Source organism: Propithecus coquereli, unplaced genomic scaffold (assembly GCF_000956105.1).
Source record: "Propithecus coquereli isolate 6110/MARCELLA unplaced genomic scaffold, Pcoq_1.0 Scaffold32, whole genome shotgun sequence".
In the NCBI taxonomy this organism is placed as follows: domain Eukaryota; kingdom Metazoa; phylum Chordata; class Mammalia; order Primates; family Indriidae; genus Propithecus; species Propithecus coquereli.
Window position 1 is genome coordinate 763243 of NW_012148841.1, and position 13991 is coordinate 777233.

The 13991-nt window shown below is 32.7% G+C and overlaps 1 protein-coding gene across 2 annotated transcripts in view; it reads right to left on the minus strand.

Moving 5' to 3' along the window:
* Window positions 1-13991, minus strand: part of GNAI1 (guanine nucleotide binding protein (G protein), alpha inhibiting activity polypeptide 1) — an 86329-nt gene that overhangs the window by 8964 nt on the left and 63374 nt on the right. For both annotated transcript variants that reach the window (XM_012650355.1, XM_012650356.1), the window contains exons 4-5: window positions 7389-7546; window positions 3772-3900 (exon numbers count right to left, since the gene is read on the minus strand). In XM_012650355.1, the coding sequence (XP_012505809.1) occupies window positions 3772-3900; window positions 7389-7546 (287 nt within the window). The remainder of the gene's footprint in view (window positions 1-3771; window positions 3901-7388; window positions 7547-13991) is intronic.

A 13991-nucleotide genomic window follows, 5' to 3' on the forward strand; every position in this document is an offset into this window, starting at 1 on the left:
TTTAACATGGAAAAAGCAAAGGTTGAACTATATGTTAGCGATGATAGTAATTTAACAGAATTCAAATCCAAACTAAGACAAAGTTTATCCGAAGTTCCTAACAAACCTGTGTTTATCTTTAAGTCAGCAAATGAAAACAGTAACTAAATATATCCTTTGAAATTCTATGTCATCCAAGGAGTTTAAATGGAGTAAGACAAATGGACTTCCTGGAAGATCATGATGAGAGTCAGTTTTACTGAATGCTGTTGAAATGACAATTTTGAAAACCTAGGCTGGAAGTGATAAGTGTGCTCTGGAAATAAATGTTTAAGAATCCATCTAATCAAGATTAAAAGGGAATTTTATACAGTCAGATTGCCTTAAGTACCAAATAACTGATTTAACATTTGCCATTGCCATTTATTATCATTTACAGAGTTCTCACCTTTGTAACATTTTTTATAGGCAATAACTCATTTTATCTTTAAGCCTGTGATAAAGGGCAAGATTGCAATAGTCTCTCTGTTAAGAATTTTAACCAAGTTTGCTAAACTAATTAAAAGAGGAAATTAGGTCTAGAACACTTACTTGCTAACCCCAACTCCATGAATTTTCTCCTCAGATTATACAGGTTAGAAATACAATAGTCCCTCCCCCCAGCCCCCTCTTCCATGGTTTCACTTTCTGCAGTTTCAGTTACCTGCAGTCAACCATGGTCTGAAAATACTTACAATATTTTGAGAGACATAGACAACATTCACATAACTTTTATTACAGTATATTGTTATAACTGTTCTATTTTATTAGTAGTAATTACTGTTAGTCTCTTACTGTGCCTAATTTATAAAGTAAACTTTATCATAGGTATGTATGTATAGGAACAAACATAGTTTGTGTGTGCATATAGGAGTCATTACTATCAGTGATTTCAGAAATCCACCCAAGGTCTTGGAATGTATCTCCACAGATAACGTGGAAGTACTATAAGCCATTAACTAAATATAATTTAAGTTTGCTTTAGAACACGGTTATCAAAACAAAGTAAACAAAAAAAAAAATCAGAATCTAAAGTACACTAGGTTTAAAAGTTTAAAGTCTCATTCTAACAGTATGCTTATCTATGATTAAAATCACTTCACACTTTTAAGATAAATATGACAGTAGTCCTCAGATCAGACACGTCATTTAATATTCTAGATGTAGTAGCGAGCAGACTGAAAGAAGGCAAGTGATTTCAATAAAAGATAATATCAGTAGCAAAAAATGTCCACTGAGAGCTTACGAAAAAATGAAAACAGAAAAAAATTAAAAGTATATGCAAAACCATACCATATACTAAAGCATAATGTTAATGTTGCCAGATAAACTAAATTATAATCTATATCTTTGTTTAAGAAAGCAGGGCAATGTTTGTTTCTTGAGGAGAGGTGGTCATGGAAAATTGAAATTAAACTTTAGTTCTCCAGAAATTCAATTACATAAACCAGTGATAAATTAGTCACAAATGATAGTAACAGATATACTATGCTTAAAATACTTAGGAGAAGCAATCAGAGCTATCGTTGCATACATTTAACTGTGCTCACAATTTGTAACAGTTAACTTTCTTTATCAGGTGAACTGATAATTATCTCTGACTAGGAAGCTTTTTTCAAGATGCTTTTGGAAATTCTGCTTTATTATCATTACTGTTTCAGAGCATTACAAACAAAAATTCGTAATTCATATTAAAGGTTTATTTAGAATTATTATCTTGAATCGTATAATTTTTAATCAAAGTAAAAGGAAAAATAATTTCACTAACAATATAGGATACTCCCTTTGCAAACCATATGCAGATAAATTACTTTTTGACAAACTAAGAATCATTTAACAGTTTATTATTTTTGCTTTTTTATCTTCTATTCATTCTACTTTTTTGTTATTGTGGGAATGGAGTAGGATAAAAGCTAAGGGGATATTGTTAACACAGACTTGTGAAGCTTGAATTTCTATGAAGAAACCAAAAACCTCCACTAAACATAATCTTGAAAAAAATATATCACAAGCAGATAACAAATGATTTATCTAATTCCTCATAGTACAAAAAATATTAAAACTCAGAAAAATATGGAGTATGAAAATGACAAAAATTTTCACAAAAAATAAAACACATGTCTTTACTAATCTGATTTTCTGCAGTGACAACTGGAGAGTGCTCAGTTTGAGTCAACATATCTATAAAGCTCTGCAGAAGTGAGATGGCATCTAACCAGTACCCACGACTGCAGCTGCATCTTCCTTAAAATCAATCACAACCTAGTTGGGTTAAAACAACAACAACAACAAAAAAACCTATCTGTTAAACTAAGAAAATTAATAAGAATGAAAAAAACCCCTATATATCTACAATGCACTTAATTCTAGTATTTTTATTATTTTTACTTCCAAGAATATTAGTGAAAATTTATATGGTATAGGGAATGTAGGAAATGCATGAGTTTTAATGTAGTATGAATAATGTGACTCTATCATATTTATATAAATTAGGCACCGTCAACTCAGAAGGGCCTCCTTCACAAGCTCTTCAAGGGCTCTGTGCTTGGTGTCCCTTCTGCTGAACACTTAACTGGCACTTAGAAAATGTGACATTTAAATGAATCTGAATTATGACAAACTAGCAGATTTTAAAAAAGAACTTCTGCTAGCCCCTTTCTTTAGCTTCAACATACGAAAACAAATAATACTAAGGGGGGAAAAAAGAAATACGTGTAAATTATTTTTAATGGGTATTTTTTAAGCTCAAGTAACACGACAGTCCTCTGAGATTTCTATGAAAACACAAGTTTTGTTTTAGTAGCACTTTTTCCATAATTTTATTGTTATTAACTAGAATAAGGTGATTAGAAATGATGAATAGTAATGCACAATTAACAGCAATTTTGATTGAGTGAACAGTGAAATTATTTTGAAGAAGAAAGTCATGATACCTAAAATCAGGTAGCAGATGACCTGGAAGGGTAAAACAGATTAAGTAACTGACAGGGAAGGCTGTATAGATAAAACAAGAATCTGAAAATCAAAATATTACATTTGGTTGTAAGTCTAACAGTTTTTCTCATACCTTGAAGGCTGTTATTTATTGGAAAAAGAGAAATGCAGTTCTGCACATTGGAATGTAATGTTTCACTAAACGTGCCTGAGCCTGGTTCCTTATAAAATGAGGGGACTGGACAAAATGAACTCCAAGATCCCCTCCATTTCTAATGACTACAATTCAGTGTGTGTCTGCTCAGACCTCAGTAAGTTAATATCCAGTACACTTTCAATTAAATGAACATGAAAAAGTGCAAACATCAGCTCCCTATGAATAAAAATTCTCATGAAAAATTTTAAAAAGGTACACCCTTTTTTTAAAAAACATTTCCATAAATAAGCATATGTTCTATCAGTAAAACTCTTTTAACCTAAAAATAAATGGCAACACTTTCCCGAAACACACTATATTAGAGAGTATTTTCTATTTAGAAATTGAAGCCAAAAACTATTTTTGTTTAAATCACTGTAAAAACTATAGCAAAGGAATTTGCCTGGCTATTTTTTCTTGAATAAAAATAAAAATATTCTTCCTAAAAATGCTTCTTTTTGCCCTCTTTCACTTCAAAATTCTTTTGTCTAATCATCTAAGAAAAGCTTCCTTCGAACTATAATTTCTAACTGTAAAAATGCTGTAAACTGTTATTATACCTTTTATTTCTAAAGCAATGTGTTTTACTTTAAATTTAGAAATCATGTTTCAAAGTTACTCACTTAAAATGAAGATCTTTAAAAGTAAAGTGGGTTTCAACAATTCCTGTAGTTTTCACTCTAGTTCTGAGAACATCTTGTTGAGTTGGGATATAATTTGGTTGTGCTATTCTGTCCAAGTCATTCAAATAGCTGAAAAATATAAGCAAAACAATATGTTAACAGTAAATATAGTCAATAAAGATCATCTTAAAGAGTAAAACACATTTCAATGCATGCAATACTCTGAAACCACTAAGTTTTTAAATTTCTGTGTAATGATATAAAACAACCAGTTTAACCTTTTTTATCTTATATAACTCCCGGTGAAAATTAAAATGTCTATTCTCCTCCAGCCACAAAGCTCTTTTAGTATTTTTAAAATGTGTACACTGTTTCTTAAGGACAGTGATTAGTAATTCAAAGGAAAGAGAATAACTTTTTTAAAAGACACCCAAACTAATGCACAACATGAGTTTGTTTCTAAAAATTCTTTATTACAGTTTTTAGGCATCACCGTGTTCCAGACATCACTCTTTTGTTGAAGATTTTAAAAGTCTTAATTTTTGAGCAAGTAATGAGGAAATCCCTGACCAACGGCTGAACGGGATGTTTCTTTTCAACCAGTGTTATGTTACATACAGGAAAACACTGTACATGCTCCTTTACTCTACATTTTACTGCTCTCTAAATCAATACCCATAATAGTCACTCATCTAATACTTTCTGCCAGTGATGCTAAATATGTTGTGATATAAAAATATAATGGTATCATACCATTCAATGTAAATTATTTTTTGTTAAATTATAAGGTAGAGTCAGTAATTCACAACAAGTCCAGGTATGGAGAGATTAATGTGGACCCATATGATTAAAGGAGGATTCACTAATAGTGAGGGGTACAAAGAGAAACATAAATAACGGAACAGAAAAAAGGGAATGTTACTGCTACTAGGAGAAGCTGTAAGTCAGCATAGAGTCAAAAATAGTCACACCTTCTTTCTTAGAGAGTAAGGCCACTAGTAAGTTATGTGCAACCTAAAATGAGGAGTCTGAAATCAGTCCTAAGGTAAGCTGGATGTGGGGAGCATCACTGTACATTCTGTAATACTAGAGTAGTAACATGACCAATAATTTAGAACATGTATGTAGGTAATAGAGAGGTGCCAACTATTGAAATTTTAAATTGATTTTACCCTCTGAAACTGTTGTTTGGCCATTTAGAACCTGGTCTTGCAAACAAAAGGAGCTCAATTTCTTTGATTTGTTGGGGATAGAGTTGGAAAACTATCCAAATACTAAATTAGTAACAAAAAATGTTTCAGACAGTCAAGTGTATGTAGTGGTGTTGATACTAAAATACACAGAGAGATGATAGTTTGAGTTACCTATTATTTACTGAATTTAAGAGAATTTTATTATCACGTTGGTGATAATCTCCCTATACTTTATCTGTGCTTTTAATTCTACATACATAACATTTTACTGTAATAAAACTGGATTTAATAAACAAGTAAAACAAGCCATGACAAGATTTTACTGATTATCCCTTTAAAATAGTGAGTAACTGATTTAAAACACGCTCTAGTTACTCACAGATAGATTCTCTTGCTTAAAAATGCCATAGTTCTGATAGTCTCTAAAAATAATACATATTTATATCTCGACAAGACAAAAAAGGAAAAAAAACTGTACTGTGAAAAATCCAATTGTTTTAAATGATCAAAGTCCTAATGAGCAACCTGAGAGCAACCCACCAACTCAGGAACTCAGAAATCAAGATGCTTTTTAACCAATATGGAGAAGAAGGTTTCTATCACTTCCTTCATTCTTAAAAAATGGCTGCATTATTCCATCTTAAGGTCAGAATTACTAGAAACGAAATAATGGGAAGCTGAAGCAACACATTTTTCTCAATGTATTTCCAAGTAGTATGCACAGGAGAGAGGGTCTTGGTCAAGAGACTGAGGGAGTCTAGAAGTCCCTCCCAAACACTGAGGAAGAGGACTTGAACCTACCATCACCAAGTAGCACCCCTTAATTACTGAAGTAGCTCTTTGTGCTGGGCTCAGCTCAGAATAATCTTCTCACTACAATAGTGATTCCTATTTAAATATCTCTGCAAATGCTACAGTGGTGCCAAAGTAAATATTATATCTTAAGTGTTGTGTTCTTCCTCTAAGTAATTTTCCTAATTTCTCTTTTAACCTCTGTGAAGTCTTGTTTATTAATTCATTCATTATTAAACAATATCATATTGAGAGATGACTATATGGGGATATACCATCAGGCAAAAACAGACATTACTGAACTTACAGTGTAGTGGCAAAGATAGAAAATAATCAAAGAGTCAGAACGTAAATATGAATCAAATAACCTCAAAATAAATGTAAATCTGAAGGAAAAGTACATGACGTTATGAGTACTCAGTGGGTAAAAGAATATTTCCTCGTAGAAGTGATAGTATCAGTTGGAGGAATGGGCTATATATTCATTATGAGTAAGTTATATATATATATAAACCACGTATGTAATAATACATATGATTTATACAAGTATGAAATGTAGAGTACGAAATGTATGTTCATAAAGATTGCCGTGGGTGATACAATGTGTATGATTATTCACTCACACTAAATCATGCAATACATAGTGCCTACTCTGACATTCAATAAATAATGTATCTTAAGATAATTAGGTCCTCAGTAACCATACTCCATTTGTTTTCTTCACTGTGGCAAAGTGCATACATTTACCTAGACCTTCCAATACCAGTAATATTCTATCTAATCCTTACTTGTGTCCCTAAGAGCCAACAGCTCTCTGTCAAGAAAATGGAACACTGTTGGAAAATAATATAAATGCACAGCATATGTTTTAAAGACCAAATAATGCTACACATATCTTATCTGACATTTTTGAGAATGTGTATCAAATTATGGAAATAAACATTTGATTTTTTAAAATTCTATGTAGATTACCAAACAGAAAGCTCCCTGATTAGGTTTTATCATAGCTTGCTTTGCAAACTTTCTGGGGCCACTGCCTGGAAATCAAGGTAAATTTTTTTCCAAAAACTGTACTTAAATATCAGTAAACAGTGTCTAATGCAACAAGGCAAACATGATTGAGAATTTTCAAGTGCAGAGCTGTTCTACTTAGTGAGAAAATCTTAGGATTACCATGCAGCCCTTCAAAATAAATTCCTACTTAAGGTGTCCATCATTGAGCAAGTACCTCTTTTCTCAGGCATCATTAGTATAATGAAAAAAAACTCTAATCAGTTATTCTCTCATTTGGCTAGCTCCAAGCAAAATCAGAGACATACCTAAATTCAGAGTAAATTTTGGGAAATTCCAATTATTTTCTTGGAAATATACTGGAAACAGTCCCATTCTGCATGTTTCAATTAAAATTACATAAAAATGAGTCTCTTGAGACAACACTGAACACATAAGAAATAACAGCAATGCCATCCACAAACATAAAAAAAGACAGAAAGTTTTCAAATATTGTCATCCTGAATATCCTAAGTTGTACAAGAATGTGTCAGCCAATTCTGCAATAAAATTGACCTGGAAGTATATTTGACTTGCAAGTAATTACTCATGACGGTTTAGTTCGAAGTTATGATTACTTACTATGCTGCAGAATCATTAAGCTGGTACTCCCGGGATCTGTTGAAACAGGCTTGTACACCAGTATCTTTCCACAATCTCTTTATAACACCAGCAAGTTCTGCAGTCATAAAGCCTTCCTCAGCAGCTCCAGCAAGCACAAAGAGTTGGCGAGCATCATCCTGAATATTCAAAGAATGTTTTTTAAAGTAAAAAGATAGACATTACAGATAAAAAGTACAAAGGAGATTATAAAGCTTAAAAATGCTATAGTGAATTTCCTTCATGTTTTTTATTGAAGTGTCATAACTTCTCTTTCTCTAAAGTACCACTTAAAATTGGCTTAACCAAAAGATCATAATTATAAACCATAAATGTATGTTTTTTGGTATTGGTAATATCTCTCAAGGCATTAGGAAGCTGAAGAACGACTAAAGTTATAGTTCAGGAAGGGAACATTAACCAACTATTCAGTGACAGCTTGTTGTTGTACTGAAGATGATCATTTCAGAGAAAACAGAAGAACCTATGTCTTGCTACTCCCTTCCCAAAATGCTTCTAATCTACGAAACACATAACACCTTTAGAGATGACTTTAAAATATAGTTAGGTGTTAGCTTTCTCATATACTTTATAGATGCAAAATAAGTTCAGAAAAGAGAGAAATCAATGTGGAGTAAGCAAGAATAGTATCACGGAATGGTCTGAGATTTTCAGGAGACCTTAAAGTAAGCACACAGTAAACTCAATGGGGCAGGATTTGGGAGCAGGTGTTTGCTGATCCAGGCATAGAAAACAACATCAGCGCACAGTTGGAGTAGCAATACTCATGGGGAACAGAAGAAAGCACACAAAATTTATAAAATTAAGAAATACTACATACAAAGTTAAATTTTGAGGCTACTAATATTTACAGTTATTCTGATCTACAAGTAACTAATCACTCTGGATCAGTGCTGTCCAAGAAAAATATAACGTGAGCCACTAATGCAATCTAAATTTTCTAATAAATAGTTAAAAAAGTAAAGGAAAAAAGCCAAATGAAATTAATTTTAACGACATACTTAACCTATATAAAAATATTTCAACATGTAATCAATATAAAATTATTATGAGATAGTTCATATTCTTTTTTTATATGTATTAAGTCTTTGAAACCTGGTGTATATCTTATACATAAAGCACATCTCAATTCAGATTAGACATATTTTAAGTACTCAGTACCACATGTGGGTAGCAGCTACCATACCAGGTAACATAACTCTAGTCTCCAGGTAATAACAGTTAATACAAAAAGAGAGAGATGTGATGTTGCTAGCTTCAGAGAATTCTCTTCAGCCTGAGAAATGTAGCTTTATGTTAACTGGGTGAATGATGCCTAATTTCTCTCAAGAGGCATTCTTCCAAAATGTAGCAGATGCTTATGACATGATGGCACACATTATAAGGTGTACAGAAGAGAAGCAGCATTTAGTGACATAGGCTAGCAGAGTGTACTAGCTGACAGTATAAATTTATCCTGTTGCTAATTTGTGAAAAATTTTCTTTTCAGCTGGAACCCATCATGAAAAATAATTAAGTCTCTCAGCATGGGAACATTATTCAAGCATATGTTTCCCTTTTTAGTAAATCACAAGAGAAATGCATGCAAGCAAGCAACACGTGCACAATATCCTTAATAAACCCCACATAACATGCTTTCGAGTCATTCTTAAGCACCATTAACCTAATTCCAGTAAACAATTATTCAATTTTCCAAACAATTACCTACACATGAGAAATTTCTGAATTTGACCATTTTTATTCATTAAACTTCATCAAACATAATTTCTCTATTTTAGAAAAGTACCACCTAAGTTTTTTTTTTCCACCTAAGTTTTTAAATGAGCTTTCATTATATCTTCATTCAATTTCAATAAAGTTTTTGACAAAAAAAACTAATGCCCTACGCTAGGGTTCATAAAAATCACATTCTCTTCAAACTTTCAGGAAAAGGCCTGAAGAAAAGACATAAACTCTGGAAGCTATATTTATAAATTTCACTCTCTCTGTGGCATTCAAAAATGTCTCTTCTTTTTTTAAATTCCACATATAAGTGAGATCATACAATATTTTTCTTTCTGTGTCTGGCTTATTTCACTTATCATAATGTCCTTCAGGTCTAAAAAAAGAAGAGGGGAAGTCAAATATCCAAAAACAGAATAAAACAGTGGTTTCCACAAGCAGGTGGGAGGAAAAGAAAACGGGGAGGTGTAGTTCAAAGGATAGAAAGTAGCAGATACGTAGGATGAATAAATCTAAAGAACTAATGTACAACATGAGCGCTATAGTTAATAAAATTGTATCAGGTATTTTTGTTAAATAAGTAGATTTTAGCTGCTCTTGGCACAAAAAAAAAAAGGATGTGAGATGATGGATATGTTCATATGCTTCACTATAGTAACCATTTTACCATCTATATGTATCTCATAACATCAAGTTGTAAACATCAAATAACTTTTTTAAAGTCTCTTCCTCACAAAATGAATTAATAAAATAGCCTCCTCTCCTTGAAAAATTGGAGTATTCACCTCCATGTCATTAGCAGAATATTCAGATGTCTGTAGATGAGTTTTCAGATAATAAATTTGAGCAGGAAGGCACTGTAGAAATTATTCTACCTAATCTTTTGTTTAGTATTAAAAGATCCCAAGGCACAGAGAGCTTAAGCAACTTATTGAAGTCCCATGGCTAATTAATCACCTAATCATATAAAAGAGTAAGTCAACAATTAGTAATTAGTCATTGTCTAAAACAGGATTAATTTAAAAACTGCAGAATGATGACAACGATCTTATCTTGCCATGGAACGAGGTCTTTGCAAGATTTATGTGAAATAAAATTACTTAAGAATATTTACAAACATAAACATGAGTGCATCAGAACAGTGTGACACAAGGAAGAAAAAGGATAGGGGATTACTGAAGAGAAGATTGGAGTCTGGTCAGGAGGGCTACAAGTTAGTAAAGCAGTTTAAAGGAACTCTTTTGTGGTGCTAAAAAGAAGAAATGTTATTTGCCAGGCAATCTATTTGAGAGTAGCAAGGAAAAATCCTTGGATGTAGCTAAGGTAAATGTGTTCAAATTACTAATAACTAAAAGAAAATAAGATGATTTACAGAATGTAAATTCCAGTTCACGTAAGTGAGTGCTCTGAAAACTCAAAAAGGAGCTATGAAATGCCATTTTGTCAAGTAGGTCCCCCTTCCAGTGATGGTCAGGAAACACTTGGCATACTGTACTTATTTAGTGACTGCACATTTTCTTTAAAGCTGTCACCAACTTTATAAGAATTCAGAAGAGTCTTCCCAGAATGGGGAAGAGAAGACTTCGAGGGACCATAATGGCTGCCCTCTGACATATTAATAATCATAAAAGGTAAGAAAGAGTTTCTGTTTAGCTACAGAGCAGAAAAAGGAACATTCTTAGAGCAAAAGATATCAGATTTCAACTCAATAAGAGGAACACTTTTTAACAATCAAAGCCATCTAAAAAACAAAAAAGGGAAGGGGAGTGAGAGATTGAGGCTTTTAAGCAAAGGCTAGATGCCTACTGTTATATAAAAGACAGAATTTATGGATGAAATTAAGACTTTAAATAGAAAATATCAGAAAGCCTTTCTAAAACAGAAGTTAAACAATATAATAAAGGAGTGTTAAAAAATAATGACAGCTTTGCAACTTTGGTCGTCAGGATAATATGTTGATATCATGACTGATGTATGTTTGGAAATGCTGTTTCAATGTAGTGTAGTTTAATTATTACACATTAATAACATTAGCCAATTTACATATTTAATCTACCACATTTTTACTGCATGCATTATCATGCCTATAAATCTAAGACAGCCTATACTGTTCTTATACAAATAAGTGTACCCTTCAGGAAATTCCTAAGAACTTTAATGGATTCATCAGTCCATGGCTTATGGTGCCAATATTGGACATTTAAGAGTTGCTTTTAAAAAATACGTAAATATAAAACACATTTTCTCTAAAAACACAAATGTAATCAAATTATAAAAGACTTGAGGCAAGGAAATAGGAAGTCATTTTAATTTTTTCCCATAAGATTGTTCAAAAGGAGGAAAAAGCTTATAAATAAAATAATTTAATTTTAACTAAATTGCAGAGAGCAAAATTTTTGACTAAATTTTAGTGAATTTACCATGAAGCATGAGCTATGTCAAGAAGGGAAATTACTTATGAATGTATTACATATTTATGCATATATTTATACATCCTATAAATGTCTAAATCTATTTTAAATGTATAGACTTTTTTTTAAATTATTTTTTTCTTTTTATTTCAGCATATTATGGGGGTACAGATGTTTAGGTTACATATGTTGCCCTTGGCCCCCCACCAAATCCGAGCTTCAAGCGTGTCCATCCCTCAGATGGTGCGCATCGCACTCTTTGTGTATGCATGTACAAAATTAATAAAATGGAGAATTACTGACATTTAAGTGTTCTTTGTATCAACAACAGAACTTGCTGTCAAAAGAGATATGGAAATATGTGGTAAGTGAACTGAAGGAAGTAGAAAAATAAACTGTGCTAGAGGCACACATTAGTTTGGAAATGATAGTTAATATCATTTTGCCACATACTACGTCAATATTTCTCAGAATCAAAATAATAAGAAACTAAATTTCTTCATCTTAGTTTTCAAACATAAACCAGAATACTACTGTAAATGATTCAAACATTCATCTGGAAAACACAAGTAAAAATAACTAGCAGCATTTTGAAAAAGGCTGGGGAAAGAGGGCTGATATTATCAGGTATTAAAAGCCTGCAATACATAGAACTGCGGTACCCAATCCCCGGGCTGCAGACAGGTATCGGTCTGTGGTCTATCAGGAACCAGGCTGCACCTAACAGGAGGTGAGTAGTGGGCTAGCAAGCAAAGCTTCATCTGTATTTACAGCCACTCCCCATTACCTGAATCACGGCATAAGCTCCATCACCTGTCAGATCGGTGGGCAGCATTAGATTCTCATAGGAGCACGAAGCTTACTGTAAACTGCGCATACGCTCTTTGTGAGAATCTAATGCCTGATGATCTGAGGTGGAGCTGAGGCAGTGAAGTTAGCTGCAGGTAGCAGCCACAAATACAGATTATCATCAGCAGAAAGGTTTGACTGCATAATACATGTAATGTGCTTGAATCATCCCCAAACTATCCCCCTCTCCCCCAGTCTGTGGAAAAATTGTCTTCCATGAAACCAGTCCCTGGTGCCGAAAAAGTTGGGGACTGACTGATGATACAGAACAGTCTGGTATTAATGTAGATCAATAGGAGAAAAAAAATCCCAAATCTGAACATAGATGATATATGTGGTCAAGATTAATCAGTAGGGAAGGATACAATAATTTAAAAAACACTGATGGATAATTAGATAGCCACCTGAAGAGGAATAAAATAATATAGATCTTTACTCCATGCATATAACAAAACAAGTTTCAGAGGGATTAAAGAGCAAACAGAAACAAATGTTAAAATTCACTCCCCTAAAAAACTTTAAAAATAGCATAAATACTTGGTAAATCTTCAGTTTAGAGAGAATGTTCTACATTTAAATATAATGGAAGAAGAAATAATAGAAAATTTAAAAAATAAAAAAAATACAGTTAGATAGAAGGAATAAGTTCTAGTGTTTGATAGCACAATAGGGTGATATAATTTATCGTATATTTCAAAACAGCTAGAAGAGAAGATTTGGAATGTTTCCAACACAAAGAAATGATAAATGTTGGAGGTGATGAATATCCTAATTACCCTGATTTGATCATTACACATTGTATGTTTGTTTCAAAATATCACATGTGCCCCATAGATATGTATAATTATTAGGTATCAACAAAAAACCTGAAGCAGTCATTTTCAGGCTAAGAAAAAAAGCAATTAGGTCCTACATATGTACCTTTCCATGTTATATAAGTCTAAGTTGGTTTCTAAGATCTCAATCGATATTCCAAATGGGTATATGGAACATTAAAATATTTCTTTCAGCTTCTAATATTTCTCTAGATGATATACCAGTATATTGAAGTTATATATATCACATAGGGTAACCGTTATTTTTCATGTAAAAATTTATTTTCCAAATAGGTCTTCAACATCGACAATGTGCCAGCCTTGGTGTCAATTAGGAAGCAAGTTAGACATATTCTTTATTATAAAGAGGTTATATCTTTATAACAGCAAATAAATAGGCAGTGTTGTAAGTCCTATGACGAGGTAAGGATGCCAAATAAAACCTTTTAATTCAGACTTGGAAGAGCAAGGGTGTCCTCCTACAGGGAGTGTCATCTCAGTTGCGAAGTAGGTCATTAGCAGAAGTTACACAGGTGAAGAGAGTTGGAGTGAGGGCTGTTCTGAAAATTATCGCAGTTGGAAAGCAAAGCACTGTGAAGACACAGAGGTGAAAGAGGACACTGCATGGACAAGGCCAAGAGTTGGGTGGAGCATGAAGTGTGGTTGGGTTGGAAGGTCATGGTCAGAAAAGAGATTGGATTGCTAAGTGGGGACTTGATGAACTAGGCGTGCGTAAATGATATTAAAAGATTTTAAGCTCTTTCTTA